Genomic DNA, 23,911 nt, shown 5'->3' with positions numbered 1-23,911 from the left:
AAATTGGCGCAGCTGCCGTCGTGGTCGGTATTGCCGTGGAGGCAAAGACACCCTCTGCGTCATCGTGAATGTAGAAAAGGCAGTCACTGCCTAACTTTGTTGACAAACGGGGAGCAGATGTTGATGGGGTCATCGAAGAAGAGGCCGATGACGAGTTGGTGTCTTGGCAGACAAAGTTGTCGTCGACGGGGCCCTTGTAGCCGACCGTGACAAAGATGAGGGAGTCATGGACGGGCCCCGTGCAGGTCTCTCCTTTGATGACTATTCCTTGGAAGAAGACTTGTGTTTGGAAGTGGTTAGGGGATTCCTCATGGAATGCAACCCACCAGCCAGTAGACTGGATGATGCCGGCGACGGGATGCGACCCCTTCCCGAACCAGATCTTGCAGCAGCAGCGACCTCCGTGGGAGCAGATGCGTGATGTTTTGCCTTCTTTTGGATCCCTCAGAAGGAGCATCCTCAAAAGACCTCAACCTCTTTCTCAGAGGAAGCATGCTCATGGGACCTGCCGGTCCTTGATGAGGCATGAAAGGACCCGGTGGCCGCCTCAGAGGCCTTCTCCTGGTTGAACGAAGCTACCAACCTCTGGTAGCGATCCCTCTCGGTTTTCACCGGGAAGCCACAGCAGATCTCGCATCCATCGTCATCATGGTCTGGGTGGAGAGGTGCCAATCCTCAACAAATGGTCTTCAGGACAGAGGACCGATAGGCCCTCAAAAGACTTCTATTGGCCACACCAGAAATAGTCGAGGTGAGTTGTAGGCCCATGCCTCAGCCTGGCCAACTCGCTGAGGGAAGATTTAACGATGGTAAATACAATCTTCGCCGGCAACGGGTCGCGGCTGCTGGTAGTCACCGCATGATGGTAAATGAGGAAAAGGTTTAAGAAAAACATTGAAAATATCCATAAATAGCAAAAAAGTCACAATTCTCAAGGAGCGAAGTGAGAGGACTTTCAACACTAAAATGGGCAGTAAAAGTCTGAAGATGGCCACCAAGTGTGGAGCTTAGGAGGACAAGTGTCATTGGCTGGGGCAGTGTGAACCAAAGGACAATGATTGGTTATCGAGGATACTAGCAGTTTTCAGTCTAAAGCGAAACGGCTTTCTTTTTACCGAGGATTCCCAGCCTGACGACAGGGAATATTCATGAGCATGTGAATCCATGCAAGACGCCATGCAGGAGAATCATAGAAATCGATGGAGGGAAAGGTACAAAAACAAAATGTTCCCTAACAGCGTCAAACGGTGGGTTATGAGAAAAAAATGCATGAGCTACTTTGGCATCAGTTTTTGCATTAGTCTACGTAGTAACGCTGACAAAAACTAAGGACCAACCACCATGTCGCTGCTTTCAAAATATTTGCCAGAGGTGCTGTAGCTTCTTTACCTCTAGTAGAATGTGCTCCTGGAACCGCCTGTTTGCTTTGTGATAGCATCTTTATTCAAGCTGTTAAGAGCAATTTCCAAATCAAATGTGGGGTTGGATTCTGGGGAACTGTTAAATATTTTCATTTTGCAACTTTCCCCTCCATAGTTTAGTATTGAAACTACTTTTTTTGCTCTGTTTTAAATCCTGGCCTGAATTTTTTAAGGGAAGTGAAGCCTAAAGTATCACCTTTGCACTGAATTTTATCACACTATCTTTTTACATAAAAAAGTAACCAAAAATCCTTTCCGTAAAAAGATAGGATGCCTAAAGACAAGCTGGTGGCAGCAGTTAAATTGTTACAGTTTCTGCATTTGCGTTTGGTGTGCACATTCGTGTTTAATGTGCATGGCTACTAAACGTGGCTAGTGCCCTGAAATGGCAGTTCACATCACTGGTGCCAGAACAACTGCTATTGAGGCTGACGTGGTGTTAGGCAAGATTGTAAGCAGTACCCTTTTTGGGTGCACTACAATAACCTTGACCTCCTGGCAATAGGGACCCAACCTTTGGTATAAGTCTGAACTACACAGGTTGGTAGTGTGGTCGAGCAGCCAGGCTTATCTCAAGAGGGGTCAATGTGAGCAGTAATGTTGTGACACAGAGTTTTACAGCACAGTTATCCAAATAAACACTTACACTCAAGGTTTCTTGATAAAACAATTTATTTCAGTCCGTTATATAAGCCTTCCTCAGAAAGGGAGCAAACCATATACTTCAAAACACACTCAGTTTCTCTATATCAGATGACACCCATTAGGGAGGCCACACAGACACTTGCTTCACCCTCAGGTGACTTAAATAGCTAGGACACTGTGGACATTGATTTATCACTGGTACATTCAGAGTAATACTGAGTTAGGAGAAAAAGATAGAACAGAGGAATAAAACAAAGGTTGAAAAAAGGTAGCAGGCACCCCTCACTCGAAAGAACACGGCATGATAACCTGTTCAGTGGTTATTAACCACTTTGAGAGTTCGCAGCCATCTGCTTTTTGCTCACTGTACCTTTCACATATGGGAAATATCCATTTGCATATCAGTCTTTGTCCCGCCCACATGGGCAGTCCAGCGCCGAAATGCTATGGCAATTCTCTTCTGAACAAGAGTAACAACAGCAACCCCATACATGCGTTTCAGCCTTGTTGGGCCTCACCATGTAACTTTGGGTCTCACCCTAAGTTACCAGGGGACTCCAGACGTGGACCCCTTGCTCACTGCTCTTAGAGAGACACAGCTTCACCTCACTGATGATGCCCAACAAGGTTGAAACACGTGTATGCGGTTGCTGTGGTACTCTTTTTCAGAGGAGAATTGCCTAGCATTTCGGTGCTTGACTGCCCCTGGGCAGGACAAAGACGGATATGTGGGGAAATTTCTTCTCTGTGAAAAGAACAGTGAGCTAAAGACTTGGTTGAGACTCTCCCAGGGGCCATCCACCCAAGAACAAGTTAATGGGCTGTGTTCCTGCTGGTAGAGAGTTTCCCAGACCCCCCCTTTTTTATAAAACAAAGATTAACAAATAGCTCAAAAACAGGCAAGTACTTTTCAACACCTTCCAAAGCACTAAGTCAGAGGTAAAGAGGAGTCTCTAAGGGAACCAGGACAGCCAATGTTAATTACCAGGACAGCCAATGTTAATTGCAAAACGTCAAGGGGAGCTGAAGATCTTTTTTGCAGGTAGGTAAAAAGTCTTGCACATTGTTTGTAGAAATGTTTGTAGAAAATAGGACACTTGAAGGGCCACAAGCTGGGAGGCTTGTGAAGGGCAACGCTTTAGCAACTCTGCAAGGCAACCAAGACAGGTCTCAACCGACAGCAAGTAAGGTTACACAGCAAGAGGTAAGTTCTCTTAGACTTTAAAGTACCTCTGGTTAGAAGAAATGGTTCTAGCTGGCGTCTGTTCCTGTACAGCTCTGCAGATCCTGTTGTTCCTGGGCCTCAGTCGTGCGGACAAGAGAGGACGTCTGGGGACTCCTGCTCTGCAATGGGACGTCAGCGGCAGCAATGACCAAACTTCAATTCAGCAGTTCTTCTGTGTTTCACCTCCTCACGTCTGACGGCAAATAGCAACACTGCGGATCTCGGATACCACTTCAGACTTTCCTTGCTTCTGGGGTATGGCATTCTGTTGAGGTGGCTCAGGCTTCGTCAGTTCTGCATCAGGGATGAACGGAGGCTCTTCCTAGCGCTCGGGTCCGACTTAAAAGCAACACACACAATCTGGTGTTCCTCTCCCTGGCTCTTCGGTTCCAGCAGCAACTGCAGTGGAAATGCAACCAGCATCGAGAGGATGTCCAGACGGGCTTACTTTGGAGTTGATTGGTCCCACCAACTCAAAGAGAAGTCGTCCTTGTAGGGCTTCTCCAGTCGTGGCGAATTCAGAGATTCAGCACAGCAGCAGGGCTTCACCGGGCAAAACAACGGTCCAGTAGTTGCAGCAGGTGTCTCTTCCAAGTTCTTCTTCGGATTCCTTCGTCCAGTGGTCGACTCTGCCTTCCAAGCCAAAAAGCCTTGACTTTTATGCAGGTTTCTCCCATTAATTCCAGCCTAGATGTCAATCACACAGGAGGGCGGCTGTCCTTGCCGGACAGCCAGCCGGACCATCACCTTTGGGTACATTCCTGTAACAAAGGGGATTAAACACAGTTTCGGGCACCTTCCTCACTTCCTGCCTCTGCCAGACATACTGGGGCCAGAGGTGGGCTTCACTCGTGAATCCCGCCAAAGACAAAATTAACAAAGAGCCCAAAGCTGGTTTGACGCACAGAGTAAATCTCAAGAAGGACCTTCCTGACCAGAAATGGCGAAAAAAGGAGACCGGGCCATTTTGACGAAATGGGAACACTCATGGGTGCCTTACCGTGGATGCGAACGCAGCCCATGGTAAAACACACAATGGTAGTAAAAAGTAAACCACTGCCACCAGCCATTAACTGTAGGAAGGGTAACATAAAAATGTTACATGAGAAACTAGACAAAGGGGATACTAAGTAACCCCTCAACCATCCTATTGTAAGATACTGTGTGCTGGGTCTAGAAAGTTACAAAATGTAAGTAAAGTCAATTTCACTTCACTGCTCTTGGAAACAGTAGTTTCACCAAGAGAAGGTATTTAAACCTTTGGGAAATCTAAGAGACTTCCCTGGGCCACTGCACTGAAGGTTCTGTGTGACTCAATGTAACAATGCCGCCTATGGAGTTTGTCAGACTTCCCTGGGCCACTGCACTGAAGGTTCTGTGTGACTCAATGTAACAATGCCGCCTATGGAGTTTGTCAGACTCCAAAGTAAAAAAGAACACAGAAATTAAATCGCATTAAAATTGCATGAGAGATAAAAAGTCCTAAAGTCCAGCAAAAGAGCTCGGGGTCTCTAAGGTCGAAGGGAATTAACACATTTCTGATAATTCTCCCTAACATGTGGAAACAGAAGCTGTCCCCGACTGGACAACTATTAGCTGTTTGAATGGTGCAGATCCTTCGCATTGGTGGGCTTGTACTTGCTTCCAGCATGGATTTTGGATAAGAGGAGAACTTCTGTAGCTTCCTCAGATCTATGCTGGGGCTAAGAATCCCTCAAAGAAGAGCAGACCTTTGATGACCCAACAACTACTCCTGAAGTGGTGCAGCATCTCTTCCAGTGTCCAGCCCAGTGAAGCCCTGCTCCTCTGCCTGACCGCCAGTGAACCTGAGCGGTGCTTCAGCCCTTGGACTTGTGGGTCCAACAAGTCTCAACGCCTTCATGAACTAGCCCTTCAGAGTCTTTGGAAGTGTTCCTGGAGTGCCCTGTGGTCTGACCAGCACACGCATGGCCTACCTACCTTGCCAGAACAGTCACTGTTCTGAATTGAAGTCCGGAACCTTAGTGGTCGCCAGCCCTTGCCACAAGTAGCCTTCTCCCCGAATTCCAGATTTCCACCTTCAAACATACCGTTCCTGGAGCAGCTGCTGTGACTGCGACTGAAAGGACGCCGGTAGTCGCCTATATGCGGAGACCGTCACTGGAACTCACCTTCCTCCAACCTGTGGAGTGGTCTAAAGGGGTCTGCATCAGTGGATTGTGCATTTCTTCCCTGAAAAAGGGTAGGAAGTCCGGCATGGCAGTAAGGAATATTAAGAAACTTCAAATATGTAGATACGCCCTCTTGCTGGAGACAGTTTTTAGAGGGCAAAAAAATGCTAGCACGAGACAACTGTACTGGTTTGTCATCAATTTGTAAAAACAAAATGGCCTCAATTAGATACAGCTGGTCATAACTGCATACCGGATCATCCAAAAAACAATCACAAGAGTAATGTGGCACAAGGAGAATACAATATTAATGATTGAATTTCCTACAGAGCATTCTTTATAAACTATTTGTTCTTTAAAACATGTGATATTTTCTTCTAGTGAGGGTTCCCCATTATTTCCTGCACAAATACATATGCAAGAGTGCAGTTCCTAAGGTCCACGCTTCAGGGCAACTTTGGAACCTTCTCACAGTTTTGAGTCAGCAACGTTGAGGGAACATTGGAAACTTCTTAAACGTTATGAATGTATACTAACATACCGATATACACAAAAGTATTTAAATGAAACATTTGGTGATCTTAATAAGTTAACTGTTTTATAAAACACAATGTAAATGAGAGGTAAAGGAGCGTAATCTACATCAGGTTTAGGGTTTTTTAGATGTATATACTGTATAATTACATGAAAAACCAGAGTTATAAAAGTTTTCTTTTCACTTATCTTTTGGCACTGCTGTATTCATATAATATGTTCATATATCATATGCAGTTTGAAAATAAAGAAATATTCAACAACAAAAAAGGAAAAGTTACCTGTATAATAGCTGCGGTATCTGCCCAGCATTAACATCTGTGCCATTGTTGGACTTCTTTGAACTTTTGAACTGAAATACAACCCTGCAAAAAGAAATAGAATTAAAAGGGATAATGTGCACTGAATAATATTTCAACTATCCAAACATTTCCCACAAACCATGAAGCACAGTGAAATACTTCCTATTTCAATGCTTCAAACAAAGCCAAACTATTGAGTTAGGGGAGTGAGCATCAGCGTCGTCTCACCATGGTAGAAGATCGGTATACTGATTACAGATTCCCAGCATTACAAAATGGTCGGAGATCTTGGCCAACTGATTATTAGCTCTCCAACTTGTAACGTTGTTAGATGGAGTGTTTGACGTTCCTATCTTTCACATGCTATATAGGCTGTCGTTTGTTTATTGTGTGATTTTATTCACACCAGTCCTGTGTTCACTGGAACCATGTTATGTAAGCAGTGACAAGAATACAATATCTGACAAAGTGTGTGAAATTGCCCACAAACTAGGACCCCCTTGTAGGGGCCTATCTTGCACACCTCAACGAAAAAGAAATGTTACTATAACCTGTGTTTGCACACATTTTCGGAAAAGTTTAACAGACGTACAATCATTTTAATGCGATAGGTTTAAGCTTAAATCCATTATGTAGGAATATTCAATGTTTTGCCACGGTTATTTACTCACCTTGTTCCCTCCCCACGTGCCTTGTGGTGCCTGGATACACCATTCTGTTGTATAGGCGCCTAACAAATGCTCAATAAATTTAAAATAAATTATAAAGTGTGGCATTTTTGACATCCTAAACCTCATAGTTTTAACGTGGCAAGTTGGAGGTAGACAACTGCTCAGTCAGTGCAAAGACAATTGAAATGTAGGTGTAATTTTTAACAATCGGCATTGCAGGCAGAATGCTACGGAAGGCAGCCAGACACCAGTAAAGAAAAGGCGATGGGAGGCAGTCATGCTCGCAAATGTGTGGGAACACTATGCGGTTTCCCTTGGTGTGTTTTAGTAATGTTTTCCGTTTGGTCATCTGCATGACATGTGACATCACTGTGCTTGGGCTTACCTGCCTAGAGTCACGTTCGCAAACTGCTGTAACCTCTTTATAAGATGCACTGCCAACTGCAGCCAGGCAGGGCATGCAGACAAGAGCAATATGGATAGCCACGAGGATTAGCTTCTGGGAGTTGTGTAGCATTCTTACATCTATGCTCGCTGTCTTTAGGAGCGAATGGAGGTTATCAAACAAAACAATCTGTTAGAGCGCCCATTTAAGAGCAGCAGAGCAAAGTCTAAAGAACCGGCTTCAATGCAATCAGTTCATTTTTGGATTACTTCTACCCATTTGAGTGTACCAGAATGGAACAAGTTACTTACCTGTAACTGTTGTTCTCCAGCATGGGTCTGGCATGGATTCACATGCTCTCTGGGTCATACTGCCCCCAGCCAATGACTGCCCTCACCCTAAACCTCGCCCCTGGCAGCCATCCTCAGATTTGGTAGCACGCAAAGTGGCAGTATGACCAAGTGAAAAACCACAGAGGGGTAGGCGGGAGGGTTTGCATGTGAATCCATGCCAGATCCATGCTGGAGAACAACAGTTACAGGTAAGTAACTTGTTCCTTCTCCAGCATGGGGTCTGGCATGGACTCACATGCTCATGAATAAAAGAATACATAGCAGTACACACATGCACAACCACGGGAGGTGGCAAAGGCTCAACATTAAGCATTACATCCAAAACTCAACATTAAGCAATTCTTACCTCCTCACCATGCTGACCTTAGGCGAACAGGTTGCGCAGCACTGCTTGGCCGACCCTGGACTCCTCCCTGGAGTCCCGATCGACGCAGTACAATCTTGTGAAGGTGTGCGTCGACCTCCACATAGCAGCCCTGCAGATGTCCAGCAGGGGCACACCACCGTGGTAGCAGTGATCGCTCTGGTCGAATGGGCTCTCGGACTGCCGGGCAGCGGTCAGTTTGCCAACCAGTGACAGTGCATGATGCAGCCGGAGAGCCATCTGGAAATGGAAGTCTTCGAGAGAGCCTTCCCTTGATTCACAGATCCAAAGTTCACAAACAGCTGTGACGTCTTCCGAAAACTCTTTGTGCGGTCCACGTAGAACTTCAGCGCTCTAGCTGCATCCAGCGAGTGCAAAGTCCTCTCGGCCGGCGTCGAAGGCGACGGGAAGAACACTGGTAACACCAAGGGCTCGTTGAGGTGGAAGTCTGACGGCACCTTGGGCATGAAGGAGGGGTGCGTCCTCAGCACCACCCTCGTGTCATGAAAAGTCAAGTATGGAGGGCTTGCAAGATAGGGCCTGGATCTCTCCCACTCGTCGTGCGGAGGTGATGGCCACGAGGAACGCAGTCTTCCCTGACAGGAACTTCAAAGGCGCCAAATGCATAGGCTCGAATGGGGCCCCCATGAGCCTGGTCAGCACCACATTAAGCTCCCACGCCGGGGCAGGAGCCTTCACTGGCGGAAACGATCGGAATAATCCCTTCATAAATTCCTTCACCAGGCGATGAGACCACAAGGACGCCCGTCCCGTAGTCCTGGTATATCGGGAGATGGCAGCCAGATGTATTTTGATGGAGGCGTGAGCCAGTCCAGCTTTGGCCAGCGACAGTAGGTACGGCAGTACTTGAGGGGCCGTAATCTGCAGAGGGTTAATCTTCTATGCACGGCACCAGACAGAGAACCTCTTCCATTTATGACCGTAACACTTGAGAGTTGAGGACGACCTGGCCTTTGCAAGAACCTCTCTGCAATCAGCCGGTATATCGTACCCTCCAAATTCTTGTGCCGCAGGAGTCAGGCCTGCAAGTTCAGCAGCTGTGGGTCGTGATGGAGAATGGCGCCTCCTTCTCTGGAGAGAAGATCCGCGTCTGCCGGCAGCTTGACTGGTGGGGACGCTGACAAGTCCAGAAGGTCCGGGAACCAGATCTGCCTTGGCCACGCCGGTACAACGAGGATCATCCTGCACCTGGACTTCTTGAGCTGGTTGATGAGGCGGAGCAGCAACGGCAACGGAGGGAACGCGTATAGAAACAGGCCGTCCCAAGGGAACGAGAAAGCATCGCCCATGCTCCTCGGCTGTGGGAACCTGCTGGCAAACCTCTGGCACTTGGAGTTCGTCGCTGTCGCGAACAGATCGATCTGGGGTTTGCCCCATCGTTGGAAGAGTCGATCCACTTGGTCCTGGCGCAGTTCCCACTCGTGGCACGAGCGCAGCTCCCTGCTGAGTGAGTCGGCGATGGTGTTTTTTATTCCTGCCAAGTGGAAGGGAACCAGAAACATCCCCTGGGCGATGCCCCAGTGCCACAGATCCTAGGCCTCCTTGGATAGGGCTGGGGATCTGGTGCCCCCCTGCTTCCTTATGTAGAACATTGTGGTGGTGTTGTCGGAGAAGATCCTCACCACTTTGTCCTTGAGGGACGGAAGGAACGACTTGAGCGCCCAGAACACTGCTCGGAGTTCCAGGATGTTGATGTGTAGAGACCTCTCCTCCGGGTGCCAAAGGCCTCTTGCGTGGAGATCTCCGGTGTGGGCCCCCCAACCCTCCAGAGAGGCATCCGCCGTCATCGTCTCCTGAAACGCCGGGGTTTGAAAGTCCGTGCCTGTAGTGAGGTGAGCCCGGGTGCCCCACCATAGGATCGCCCGACGGAACTCCTCGTCGAGGGGGATCCTGTCCTCGAAGCAGCCCGTCGCCTGAAACCAGCGGGTGTCGAGGAACTCCTGTAGAGGACGCGTCCGAAGTCTGCAAAGGGGTACAAGGTAGATGCATGAGGACATCATCCCGAGAAGGGGCTTGATGGACCTCACCCTGGCCACGTCCGTGGCTAACAGGTGCTGCACCTTGCCCAGGATGGTTTTGGTCCTCTCCTCTGAAGGGGAGGCCAATACCCCCACTGTATCGAGCTTCGCTCCCAGAAACAGTGCTACTTGCGATGAAACCAGGTGGGATTTGGGGTAGTTGATGGCGAACCCCAGCTCCGTGAGTAACCGGACGGTCCTCGCCATATGTTCGACGGCGAGTTTCCTTGTCCTCGCCCGGATTAGCCAGTTGTCCAGGTAGAGGTAGACGTGGATCCCCTGCAGGCGCAGCCGCGCTGCTACTGGTGCCAGGCACTTGGTGAAAACCCTGGGTGCCGACTTTAATCCGAACGTTAGGGCTATGAATTGGTAGTGGCGTCCTTGAACCACGAACCTGAGGAAGTTCCTGTGCCTTTTTAGAATGGGGATGTGGAAGTAGGCATCCTGCAGGTCTAACGACGATAGGAAGTCGCCTTCCTGCAGCTGTCCCAGCACGTGCTGGAGGGTGACCATCCTGAATGTCTGCGCCTTGATGTATTTGTTTAAAAGACGCAGGTCCAGGATGGGGCGCCAACCGCCTGTCTTCTTTCTGACGAGGAAGTACCTTGAGTACACTCCGGAGCCCCGGAGCCTGCTGGGGACGAGCTCGATGGCACCTTTCTTGAGCATCGCCTTTACCTCCAACAGCTGTTGAGGGACGTGATTCTCCTTCCTGGCCACGGGAGGGCACTTCTTTTGGAATTTCAGCAAGTGCCCGTTGGCCAGGGTGTCCAGCACCCAACGATCGGTGGAGATGGACTCCCAGACTCTGACGAACTTCGTCAGCTGGCCTCCCACCGGGGTGCTTCGGTGGGGGCCTCGACAACCCGGTCGGGTCAGTCTTGCTTGGAGGCGGCCTTGCCGCCTTGGCCTCCTTGGCAACGACGGCGGGATCGCCCTTGCCTGCTGCAACCTCTGTAGGCCTCCTGGGAGGAAGAGCGGGCCGCCTGGCGGTAGGTGGAGGAACCACCGCTGGATCCTTTGGAGGCACCCTGTCTGCCTCCGGAGCTCCGAAAGGGCCGTCGCTGTTGGAGCACCCCAAGGGCCCGGGCCGTCTCCGAGTCGGTCTTGATGGCCTGTAGAGACTCATCCACTGCCTTACCAAAAAGGTTGTTGCCGTCGAACGGCATGTCCAACACTCTGGCCTGGATGTCCTGGCGAAAGTCTGTCGCCTTGAGCCATCCTCGTTGTCGGAGGCAAACTCTGTTGCCCAGTTGGCGAAATCCAGTATCGCCAATGTCCGTTGCCACCGTTATGGCGTGATCCGACGCCACCTCGCCTTCCTGCAGAATTTCTAGGGCATCCGCCCTTTTGTCATCAGGCAGGAAGTCTAGCAGGGGAGCTGAACCAGAGCTCCCCGTGGTAGCGGGCTACGATCGCTAAGGCATTGTCCGCCTTAATCGTTGTCGCCGCCGACGAGATGACTCGTCGTCCCATAGAGTCCAACTTCTTGCCCTCGCTGTGTGGCGGTGAAGTGGAAGTTGAAGCCGCCGCGCCCGCTGCCTTCTTCTTAGCCGCTGCCGAGACGACAGAGTCCGGCGTGGGCTGGGCCCTGAGGCACAAGGGGGTGGCATCGGGGACTCTGTAATTCTTCTCGTACCTGTCCCTCTTGGCGGATGCCGTGGAAGGGTTCTTGAGGACAGCAAGCCCCTCGTCCCAGATGTCGCCGAGTAAAGGCACCGCAAGGACCGTCTTCCTCTTAGCCTCTCGTCGTTGGTACAGAAACCCCTCCTTTTTCTGCTCTTCAGGGTAGAGCTGGAAGAGCTCGGATGCCCTGGTTATCATGGCGTGGAAAGAGCCAACCTCGTCGGCTGGAGACGCCTGCGGGGGGAGTGACGACGGAATGTCCGCCGTGTCATCGCCGCCGTCATCGTCCGTCCCCATCGCTGTATCCATCGCCATATCCTCTCTAGGGTCCAGCGAGGGGGATGAGGGGTCCACCGGTCTCGCAGGCACGGAGGGCGGAGCGGGGTGGACTCGCCTCTGCTTGTTCGGAGGGCTTCCCGACGGGCCTGGTTCTGGCTCCTCCGTCGGGGTCTATGGTAATCTCGTCCTTATCACGGTACATAACGATTGGATTGCCAACAAAATGGCCGCCGAGCTATCCTGGGGCTCGGGCAATGGCTGCGACGGACGGGATGGCCGCTCCACTGGGCCCTGTTCGTCGTCATCATCGCCATCTTCGATCACGTCAGCGGGAACCGTCCCCTGGGATCGAACCTTCTCGAACCCCTCCTTGAGGCTTATGAACCTCTCGTTGAGGCCTATGGACCTTTCGTTGAGGCCCTTCTCGGTTTCCACCAGTTCCTCCTCAGAGGCTGATTCCGAGTCGGTAATGCCCACCGCCGCCCCCCCCCCCTTCTTTTTCCGCCGGGGGCTTCACGGGGGTCTTAGCGATGGGCTGGAAAGAGGATTCCCTCTCTGTGGTGGCAGGGATACTCTGGGCCCAGAGGCCGTTTCCACTGGCGTAGTCTCAGCTGGCTCCGCCAGGGTCGCAGCGACCACTTCGGTAGAGGCCTTAGCTGGGTGGATCAAAGCCCTCACCACCTTAGGTGCGTCCTGGGCCTTCGCCTTGGGGGGAGGGTCAGCGCCTCGCTCCCCCTTCGAGATCGACCGGGTCCGCTCCAGCGGCCTACCCGGGTTCTCGGACTTCCTCTTCCCCGAACCAGGGGGCTGGCTCGTGGCCGAACGTGCCAGGCAAGTAGCACCCTGCTTGGCAACCAAAGAGCCCGACCTTTCGGCGCTCCCGGTGCCCGGCCTTCTGTTGGGCCCCCGTCGCCGGGGCGCCCTCACAGGACTTAGAAGACCGCTCAGACTTCTTCGCCTTTTCACCTGCTGTGCCCTTCTCCAGCCAGGCGGCGAGGCGGGAACGACAATCTTGTTTGGTCCGTTCCAAAAGGTTCTTGCAGAACGCACAGTCCTTCTCCACGTTCGTCTTGTCCTCATGAAGGCAGTAGAGACATTGCGAATGCTCGTCCTCCTTGAAAACATTTTGCAATCCGCCTCCAGGGCAGCGGCTGTTTGTTTTTAGAAGCATCAAAGCAACTTCTTGCAGACTTGTTACAAAATGTACATGCATTAAAATCCTAAAATACATCATATTACAACCTCATCATATTACAACCTCAGTATGCCAAGGTCCACGTTTTTACGCACATTGTCTGCGTTGCAATTATGTACGTCACTTATAGTGGCGCAGCCATTTACTTGTACAAATGTCAACCCTATGGCCTCAGAAAATACAATTGTTCCATCACTCTACATTTTGTATTACTTTCCGTCGCTATGACACCGCGCGCGCAATCGCGAGTGACGGTATCAATTTTGGCGCCACATGCGCATGCGCGAGTAACATCGCGCATGCGTGAGTGACGTCATGCAGACCACTTTTACATATATAAACACACTCGCGGTAGATGCGGTCGGAAAGCAGCGCTTCCTGACCGCATAGCCGCTACTGGACCATTTCGATACTCCCAATTGGTAAGTCTATACAGGGGTTACCACTTTATGCCCATGTTCTTAACCAGTTCCTCAGATTCTAATATGCACATCCTCCCTTAGGAGACAAGAATCAGCTAATATTCGGTACAGATGCCACTTCAGTAAAGAAGCTACTTGGGAACCCCTTTCCCTCACCTGTAATAGAGCCACTTCTTCAGACCTTTAGAAGAGGGGTGAGTTTCTCCCAGAATGCTTACATCATGTATATCCACAATGGTCATTGATTAGGCAGTTGCTAAAAACACCACATCTAATTTGAGTATCATGTTACTGGTCACACAGTGTGTTTAAACCGCCATTTTTTAGCACAGCTCTGCCCATACTAAAACTTCTTCCTGATACCAATAAGTGTCTATTACCAAAATTATTTCACAGTTCAGTATCATCAGACATCCAAGGACACTAGGGACTTGTTGTCTATCTCTTGACTATTCTTGCTAAAAATATTTTTTTGAAAAGAAAAAAACTGAATTTGGATAAAAAACTTATTTGAATGAAAAATGTCATAAAAACATTCTTTTGAATTTAGCATGACACTCATGTAATTTCCTTTCTATATATGGTCTTTATAGATGCTTGTGAAAGTTATGTTGAAAATTTAAGCCCCTGATGAAGAGAATATGAATCTCGAAACGCGTTGGGCCATCACAGAAAAAATCAATAAAAAGGAGAAGACCCTTGTATTCTCAAAAAGCAAAATGATCTATTGAATTTCTTTATGAACTGTTAAAAAATTTTGAATCACTAGATTTTTCAAAACTTTGTTTAACTCAACTAGGCTTTATGCCATCTAGAAAGTGTGCAGGGGACGCAGTTTCCCCCATGTGCATACTGCCCCAGACCTCAATTAGTGTTAAAGGACAGCCACCCCCAAATTAAATAAGACACTCCTTATTCGCTTTTGGTAAAACCAATGCACATATTCAGCGCTAAATCCGCTACATCCAAAATACTTGGAGACCGATCGGTTCTTCATTTCAATGAGGATAGGCGACTCCCTTCGGTGCTTCATATATTTTACCCTTACTAAGTTAATATCAGTTCTAAAGACGTTTGCGGGGTAACGTAAATTCTAGGGAGACTGAGGGCCCAATTCATAACTTGGCGCAGTAAACGTGATAAAGAGCACGATTCACTTCGCCAAATGAGGACGCCCAGGCTCCACCAGTCTTCTCAAGTGGGCCGGGGCGTCCTCGCAGTGCACCACAGTGCACCTTCAGGATTGCGCCCGTTTTAGATGTAACTGGCGCAATCTTGACATCTCGGCTCAATTTTTATAAAATAACGACATTTGTTATTTTACAAAAATGCTCCCGAGAACCCAGTGTATACGAACACTTTCCTATACACCCGTGTAAATGAAAGTGTTCATTCATTTACTCCAAAGTAAGCAGCTTCAACGTTGCAGACTACAATGTTGAAGCTGCTTGCTTTGGTGTAAATGAAAGTGTTCATATACACCCGTGCAGTGTATATGAACACTTTGGTGTATATGAAGGTTTATATACACCACATGGGTGTATATGAACACTTACAGCAAACAAGGCTTCTTGTGGCACTCCTCCAGTAGAACGGCACCAAAATGGTACTGTATGTGTGCGCGATTTTAGCGCACATATAAAACTGGAGGAGTGCCACAAGAATACCCTTCTAAAAAGCCAGGTAACGAATGTGGCGGTTGCTAGGTTGGTTTCCAACCCATCCTAGCAACCACCACATGTATTCCAAAAGTGGCGCATTCCTACAGACCTCGGAAGAATGCGCCACCTTCAGAATAGGTCTTAAGTACCGAAAAGGTTAACCCTTTTAACAACCTTTTCGGTACTTAAGACCAAGCTGAGAATCGGGCTCCAAGAGTATCAAATGAGTGTGGGGGCCCTTCTACTGAGAATGCTGATGTACTCTTTTTCAGAGGAGGATTGCCTAGCATTTTGGTGCTAGACTGCCCTTGCGGGTGGGACAAAGACTGATATGCATGGATATTTCTAGTCCGTGAAGGGTGCAGTGAGCTAAAACGTGCAGATCCTCCAGAGTGGAATACATTTCATCGAACAGGGTATTTGACCCATGTGCCTTCTCAGTAGAGGGGCTCCCACACTCATATATATGTACACACACACACACACAATCCTGTGCTTCCCAGGGAGATAACCCTCCAGCCAGGAGCCGGCTTGTTTCCTTAGGCCTTCAAGAGATGGGCTCTCATTTCCTTGCTAAGTTTCTGCCCTAAAGGGACCACTTTGTGCAAGTAACTTCTGCAGTTCCCACCGCCTCTCAGAGTGAAAAACCTCAGACACGTCCACTTCTTCCGCATTAGGTTCAGGAATGGGGTCAGTTTTTGCAACAGAAGTGGCAGGTCCCTTAGGGGTAGGAGTCTTCTCCACTTTTTGATTTCTTAGCCTTAGATTTCCCCTTAGGCTTACTCTTAGTTAGGCCAGCCTTTCAAGTGTGAGAACTAATGGTTGGAGGAAGGTGCATATCCCCCACAAAATCCAAGTCCCCCTGGGACCTACCTCTCAACTCTCGCATGCACCCCAACATACTCTCCCATTAACTAAGAGGAGTTGAGGCATTACCGGGAACATGAGGGACCACCAGCCAGTTCAGTAGGACTCCAGGGAAGCTCTGGCAAGCTCCTCTGAGTTTACTAAAGTGGAAACAGACACTGTGCAACTGGCCAGTGTTCCTGATGGCAATGGATTCAATGCCATCAACCAGCACACTAGCTGTGAAGTAGCAGTTCATATACTCATCTGCAAACTATTATTCCCAGGCGCATAGGTACACTATGGCAACTTCTGCTTCAATACCTCTGGGCATACAGTCCGAAGAGAAGGCTGCCTCCCAGAACACCCCACTTACCCCCGAGCACCAGGGAGTATTGTTGCCTCCTTTAGAGATTTAGATGCTGCTTCAACTCTGGGGGGTGGGTTGGGGGATGGGGGTGTTACAACATGACCAAGTTGATTAGGACTTCAAAAGTCATTATGCAGCTGTCAACAAACCCATTTGCATTTGTTTAGCGAGTCATTTAAGTAGGTTACCCATGTTACATGCTCCTTATTTTGTTCTCTAAACTATTAGTATTGGTAAGGAAATTCCAAAACCCCAAACTTAAGGAATAGAGCCTTCATTTAACTATAGTCATTTTCTGTCAGCAGCCCTTTATTACGGAATTACACCTCAGCCACTCTAAAGGAATATACTTATTAACCAAGCTAGCTTATTAAGACTCAGTCACTTACGCCTTGTAGGCAAACTCGAGAGCGGCCATCCATCCAATTAGATCATTGGACTCAAATGCAGCAGATCCATAGAAACTCTAGAATGTGAGGAAGACCCACTGCCATTACCAGAGACCCCATTGAAGCCCAATGTCAGGGAATATTTTCTTAAGTCCACCCAAAGGACTGTATAATGCTCTTTACTTGGCAATACAGAGCTGTCAGGCTCATCTTAGGAGAGAGAGGACTGTAGAAAGGTAAAACAAACTTGTAGCATACATATGGTTGAAAGAAACACTTCCATATGCAAAGATAATGGAGATATATGGGATGCATTACTCACCGTAATCGTATTTCTGATGCTTGTATCTGCTTAGATTCACATGCTGTGCATAGGCCAACATCTAGTGGAAGCTGCGGAGTATTACAGCTTGTTTTTCGAAACTCGAAAATGGGCGTCGACACAGGGCGTGCCAGTAATACTATCCCTAGTGTGACGTCCACTGTACCCATGATACATCACTCACCGTAATCTTATTTCTGATGCTTGCATCTGCTTAGATTCACATGCTGTGCATAGGCCGACATCTAGTGGAAGCTACAGAGTATTACAGTTGTTTTCGAAAATCAAAAAGGGACGTCGACAGGGCGTGCCAGTAATACTATCCCTAGTGTGACGTCCACTGTACCCATGATCCCTCACGCGTCGAGGTCCCTCAGATTATTTTTCTGACATGAGGTGTAGCGTGAGTACAGATGTATCCAAGCAGATAAGTATCAGACAAGCTCATGAGCATCCATGCGCCTTCTCTCCGAGGGGAGGAAGGGTGGGTCATATGTGAATCTAAGCCGATACAAGCATCAGAAATACGATTACGGTGAGTAATGGATCCCTTCTGAGGCTTGTGGAATCTGCTTTGATCACATGCTGTGCATAGATTAGCGAGCGGTGGAAGAAGGAGAAGGAGGTGGGATGTGAGAAGGTCCATGAGCGAATAAATGTCTTAGAACCGCTTGTGTATCTGTCTTATTTATTTTTAAATGTTTTTATTGGCATTTATAAATATACATACACAAGAAAAAGAAAACTGTTGAGCAACTACTCTGGGTTGTATCGTCTGATGCATATATTGTGTGCCAATTAATCTTACAGAAATGTAACAACAAATAAATAAACAAAATAACATCGACTGCCCCACCGTGTACTAGGGCCTTATATTCCTTGTTTCTAGGTTAGGGGCATGGGTCCGGAGCCAGTTCTCTGCATTTGCCCACTCAGGGCGGCGACAAAGTTGAGTACATAGGTTTGATGGGCTGTTCTCTGCTGCCTGTTGTCTTCTGGGGTTCGGGGGGGGACAGGCTCAAGGAGGTTTATAGGTCGTTGAAAAGATCATGTTTCTCAGGAGGGCCCTCCAAGCCTCTAGCGTGTTGCTCACGTCGTCGCCTCCCCGTCTGTTCCCCTCCTCCCAGGCTCTAGTTTCAGCCGTGGTCCACCTTTCCATCTCTTTGATCCAGGGCTCATACCTGGGGCCTGCTGGGGATTTCCAGGCCATGGCAATTGTCCTCTTGGTTAACACGCAGGCCATGTCCATAAGCTTCGGCAGGTGCTTGATTTTAGTTAGTCTCGGGTAAGTGCCCAGTAGGCACTCCTTGGGTGTCCACTCGTATGTCTCTAGGCCAGCGTTCCTGCAGGTTTGTTCGGCGGCCTGCCAGAGTTTCTGAGATTTGGGGCAGGTCCAGAACATGTGGATCATGTCTGCCAGGTCTGAGGAGCACCAGGGACATTTTGGGTCGGCTGTGTTGTTAAACGTAGATATCCTGTGTGGGGTCATATATGTTCTGTAGAGTATGTTCAGTTGGATCAGTCTAAACCTGGCATTCCTAGATATCTCCTTTGGGTATATCAGGGCTCTCGACCACTCGCCCTCTGTGATTTCGGTCCCCAGGTCTGTCTCCCATTTTTCTTTCAGCCTTGCGCTCTTTGGATTGGATCTGTTGTTTATTTGGGTGTACAACCTTGATGTCGGTCTCCATCCGTCGCTGAGTTCGTATATTTCCCTCAGGAGGGCATGTGTCTCTGGCTCCTCAGGCCATTCGGCCCAGTTCTCTTTGGCTGCATGTTTCACTTTTTGGTACCAGAGGAATTGGCCTGGTGGGAGTCCGTCCCTTTCTTGGAGTGAGTCAAAGTCCCTTAAGAGTCCCTCGCAGAACATGTCCTCCCATGTGTAAAGGCCGTGACTCTCCCATCTCCTCATCGTTGCTAGATCGCTGGGGGTTTTGCAGATGTCCGCCAGCATGGGAATGTCGGGTGTGTATGCGTGTTGTAGTCCGACTATGGATCTCACCCTGCTCCATACCTGTCTCCCCACCTCTAGTATCATGGGTGGGTTGGGCGGCCCTGCTCGAGTGTTCCAAATTAACTCTTTGGGGTGTAGCGGTGAGGAGGGTTGGGATAAGAGATTCAGCTCTGCTGCATGTTCATCTGAAAGCCATTTTGCTAGATGTGTCGATTGAGCCGCCAAGAAGTACCTTTGGAAATCGGGGAGTTGGATGCCGCCCTCGGCGTAGGTGAGTGTGAGGACATTTAGCGTGAGTCTGTGCCTAGCTCGTCCCCAAAGAAAGTCTCTAATCAGGGATTCTAGCTTCTTAAAGAAGGATGGGGGGATGTAGTATATCACGTTGGTGAAGTAGTAGAGGAACCTGGGGAGAATGATCATTTTGGATATTGCAGCTCTGCCCATCATGGAGAGCGGGAGCTTTGACCAGAATTGTATGGATCTACGTACTCCGCTCATTGCAGCCTCCGTGTTGGAATTGTGGGTGGATATTGGTGTGTGTGTGATGTCCAGGCCTAGGTATCGAGAGGTGTCCACCTGCCAACGGATCCCGATCTCAGGAAGCTCCTCCACAGGTTTACCCTTTAGCCTTGCAAGTGGGAACGAGCATGACTTCCGTCTACTGAATCTTATCCCCGAATATTTCGCGAAGTTATCCAAGACATCCAGTACAATCGGGGCGTTTTCCAGGGGGTCGCGCAGGTATAGGAGGACATCATCTGCGTATAGGGAGATAATGTTGTCCGACCCACCAATGCTAATGCCAGCGTCGAAGAACTGCTTCCTAAAGTATATTGCCACTGGTTCCAGTCCTAGGATATATAGCATTGGTGAGAGCGGGCATCCCTGCCTGGTGCCCCTCTGGATGGGCCAGGCCCTTGATACCACAGCGCCTGTTTTTACTCTTGCTACTAGGTCGCTATAGAGGACCTTGATCCAGCGGATGAAGTGCTCCCCGAGCCCAAATTCCCTCAGAGTCTCTGTCAGCCATTCCCAATAAATAGAATCGAAGGCTTTTATGGCATCCAGTGAGAGTACTGCTAGGTCTTCCTCGCTTTCGGTCGTCTGTGCTATTATGTGTTGGAGCCTCCTGAGGTTGGCAGTGGTGTTTCGTCCTGGAACAAAGCCATTCTGATCCTTGTGCACCAGAGATCCGATCACCCTCGAGAGCCTCTTAGCCAATATGGTTGTTAGTATTTTGCCGTCATAGTTTAGGAGCGCCAATGGGCGATACGAATCACACCTGTCGGCTGGTTTGCCTGGCTTGAGCATTGGGACGATGAGGGTTTCTCTCATGGAATTGGGAAGAGTGCCCGACTCATATGCCTCCGTGTATACTGCATGTAGTACAGGGGACAAGGTCTCCTCGTAGGCTTTGTAGAATTCTGGGATGAGGCCATCTGTCCCGGGGGACTTGCCTGTGGAAAGGGATCTAATCGCATCCGTGATGTTCTCAATCGTGATAGCTTCTCCCAGTTTGTCCCGTTGTTCTTGATTCAGCCTGGGTAGCCCTACTTCGGCCAGGGTGTCTCTTATGTCTGCCGCGGGGATCTCGTTCTTGTGAGCGTATAGGTCATTATAGAAATCCGTGAAGGTGTCATTGATCTCTTGTTGTGTCCTGCGGGTCATATCCTTGCTGTCTTTGATCTCCTTAAGGGCTTGCCTCGGGTGTTCCTTTCTGCATAACCATGCGAGTATTCTGCCCGGCTTATCTGCTTCCCTGTGGGCCTTCAGAGTGCGGACAGAAAAGTCGAACTTTGAGAGTCTCTCCCATGCCGCCCTGCAGTCTTCCCTGATCGGTTTCAGTTCCGATTCCTTTTCAGTGGTCAATGGACCGTCACTTTCGAGTTGTTTGATTTTCTCCTCCACTGCCTCTAGTTCCCTGCGTAGTTGCCTCCTGATCCCGCCAGCTTCGGCGATTATCTCTCCCCTTGTCACCACTTTCATCGCCTCCCAGAGTGTGCTCCACTTCTCGACTGAGCCCTTGTTTATCAGTAAGTATTCTTCTAGCTTTTCTCCTAAGGTTCCCTTGAATGCTGGGTCGGTCAGGGCATCTACTGGCATGCGCCACATCGGGATGGGTGGGCGAGGGCCCTTGAAGCAGAGCTGCAGCAGTAGAGGGGAGTGGTCCGATATTGATCTGCCCATGTATTCTGCCAATTCTACTTGTGGGGTTAGCTCATTGGCGATGAAGAAATAGTCTAGCCTGGTGTGGAGGTTATGGGGAGCCGAATAGAATGAGTATGACCTGTCGAAGGGGTGGAGGTCTCTCCAAATGTCGGTTAAGTGTAGGTCTGCCACCATCTTGGTGAGGGGCCCTGGGGAAGGGCTGTTAGGTATGCGTGGCGTTACTGATCTGTCTAGTTCAGCATTCATGACGGAATTGAAGTCTCCCCCCCATATGAACGTGTATTCTCTGTAGTGCAGCAATCTGGCACATAGTTCCTTGATGTGAGAGGGTATGTTGTGATGAGGAAAGTATGAGTTTACTATGCACAGTGGGGAGTTCTCAAGCATGCCCCACACTATTACATACCTTCCCTCTTTGTCCAGTTCGGCCCCCATTTGTTGGAACGGTATTTCTGGACTCACCCACATGTAGACTCCTCTTGCATACTTTGAGAAGGATGCGCCGTTGCCCTGGCCCCCCCCAGTAGTTCACCATCTTGTCTGTGGCCTCCTTGGTTAGGTCCGTTTCTTGAAGAAGGGCCAGTGATATTCTTTTTCTCTTCAGGTATGAATATATTCGGTTTCTCCGTATGTATGTTCCCATCCCTCTAACATTCCATGTGATTAACTTGAGTTTTGCTGCCATTGCGTGAGTGGGTTCCTCGTTGCGGGGAGCGCCTCCCCTTCCTCCTGTGTCATATGCGTCGCATCATGTGATGCATGTTGTTCCGCTTGTGTGGGATGGGCAGACCCAGCCTCTGGTTCGGAGTCCAGACCAGGCCAATCATTGTTCATCTGAGGTAGGACAGTCGAAACGATAACAACTTGAAAAAAGTAACTGTAACTAACGCACCCAGCTTCTGTCACCGGAGTGCAGTGCTCGGGGGCTCTCGCGCTGTCTGACCTAAACCGGGTCTCTGGCGCGAGTGGGTGCGTGCAGGCAGCTGGCCTGCACTGGTCATCAGTGGGTCCGTGGTCTGTGTCCATGGGCGGGATGTCAGGCAAGCCCCGCAGTCGTTTAGCATTCTCACTTAGTAGTTTTGCTTCAGTGATAGTGTAGCTTCGTTCTGGTTTAGGGTGCGATGCAAGTGGCTTGGGTGCCCCGGCCGTGTTATTAAGCGATCAACCTTGGCTGCTTTCGTTATGTTTCTCAGATGTGGGTTCCGTGGGGACCTCAGCCAGGTTGTTGTGTTCCATCCACATGGTAGCTGCCTCTGGTGACTCTAAGAATATCGCGCGCCCTTTATGGATTACTTTCAATCGTGAGGGGTATAGCAGCATGTATTTCAGGTTTAGTTTCCTCAGCCTGGCCTTGATCGGAACGAAGGAATTCCTTGCTCTCTGCACCGATTGGGTATAGTCAGGGTATATGGTGATCTTTGAATTGCCCCGCTCTATTTCTCCTCCATCTCTTGAGAATTTCAGAATCACCTCACGATCGCGGATGTTGAGAACCTTAGCGATGATGGGGCGGGGATAAGATCCGGGAGGAGGCCTCTTCTGAAGAGATCTGTGGGCTCTCTCTATGGCAAAACCCTGTGAGAGGTTCGATGCCCCTATTTCCTGCTGTATTAGGGATTCTACATAGGCTGTCGGGTCCATGGTCTCTGTCCCCGCCGGTATGCCCAGAATCCTGATATTATTTCGTTTGGCCCGCCCTTCTGCTTCCTCGGACCACGCCTCCAGGGAGCTCACTTTGCGTTTTAAGTCTGCAACCTCTTTCTGCAGCGACGATGTCCCGTCTGAAATGTCTTTCTGGGAGGATTCAATGGTGGTTACGCGCTCCGTTAAGTTGCGGGCGTCTTGCCTTATGAGTTGGAATCCGCCTTAACCTCCCCTATTTTCGTGTCGATAAATGTTCTCAGGGCTGCGATCGCCTCGAGCAGTTGGCTATGCCTGGCCTCTTCTTCCGGGCCATCGTGATTTGCTGAGCTCTTCGGGGTGGATTGGGCAGTGGGGTGAGGCTTGGGTGTTATGAAGGGGTCTAGGGTAGCGTTCTTGGCTTTGTTCCTGGCGGCGGCCATCTCTCCTTTGCCTGGCCTCACCAGGTAATGCAGCGTATCAGTAGCTCCCCTTGGGGGGAAGTATCGTGTGGGCTCTCAGAGGTTGTTTCAGCCCAGTGTGCGACTGTGTGGTTCTGCCGCTCACCGTGATGGTCTGGACCCTAAGGCGTGGTAGCGTCTTGCCTCGGTGGCAGAAGTGGCATTAGGGACCGTGGGCATGCCCCCCTGGGGTGGCCTATAATGTTGAAGGGCCTCTGCAGGGGCGCTTGAGATGGCACCGTTCAAGTGGTGTGATATGCGGTTGGTGTGGTGGGGGGGGATCCCTAGTGTGAATCAACAGTGTCCGGTCGATTGATTCGTCCACTATGGAGTGGCCGTAGTCCTTGACGGCTGTGGTCTCACTTGACAGGTGGAGGAGGTTGGCAATGGGACCCGCGCCGGCCCCAGGGGGGGACTGTCCGCGAGTGCCGCGGATGGGCTCCGATGTTCTGGTGTTGTAGGGCTGTGGGGCTGGGTGGTTGGGTGATGACCCGGCCCCCGTCGGTGA

The 23,911-nt window shown here is 49.7% G+C and overlaps 1 protein-coding gene across 12 annotated transcripts in view; it reads right to left on the bottom strand.

Annotated features, from left to right (window-relative positions):
* The window catches only part of MYCBP2 (MYC binding protein 2), a 3,160,061-nt gene that overhangs the window by 2,107,961 nt on the left and 1,028,189 nt on the right, over nt 1–23,911 (bottom strand). For all 12 annotated transcript variants that reach the window (XM_069639721.1, XM_069639717.1, XM_069639718.1 and 9 more), the window contains one exon: nt 6,257–6,340. In XM_069639721.1, the coding sequence (XP_069495822.1) occupies nt 6,257–6,340 (84 nt within the window). The remainder of the gene's footprint in view (nt 1–6,256; nt 6,341–23,911) is intronic.

The sequence above is a fragment of the Ambystoma mexicanum genome, chromosome 7q, assembly GCF_040938575.1.
Source record: "Ambystoma mexicanum isolate Mex_15411 chromosome 7q, UKY_AmexF1_1, whole genome shotgun sequence".
Lineage (NCBI taxonomy): Eukaryota > Metazoa > Chordata > Amphibia > Caudata > Ambystomatidae > Ambystoma > Ambystoma mexicanum.
Note: the sequence above shows the minus strand (reverse complement) of the source record. Positions and strands in the feature narration are given on the sequence as shown.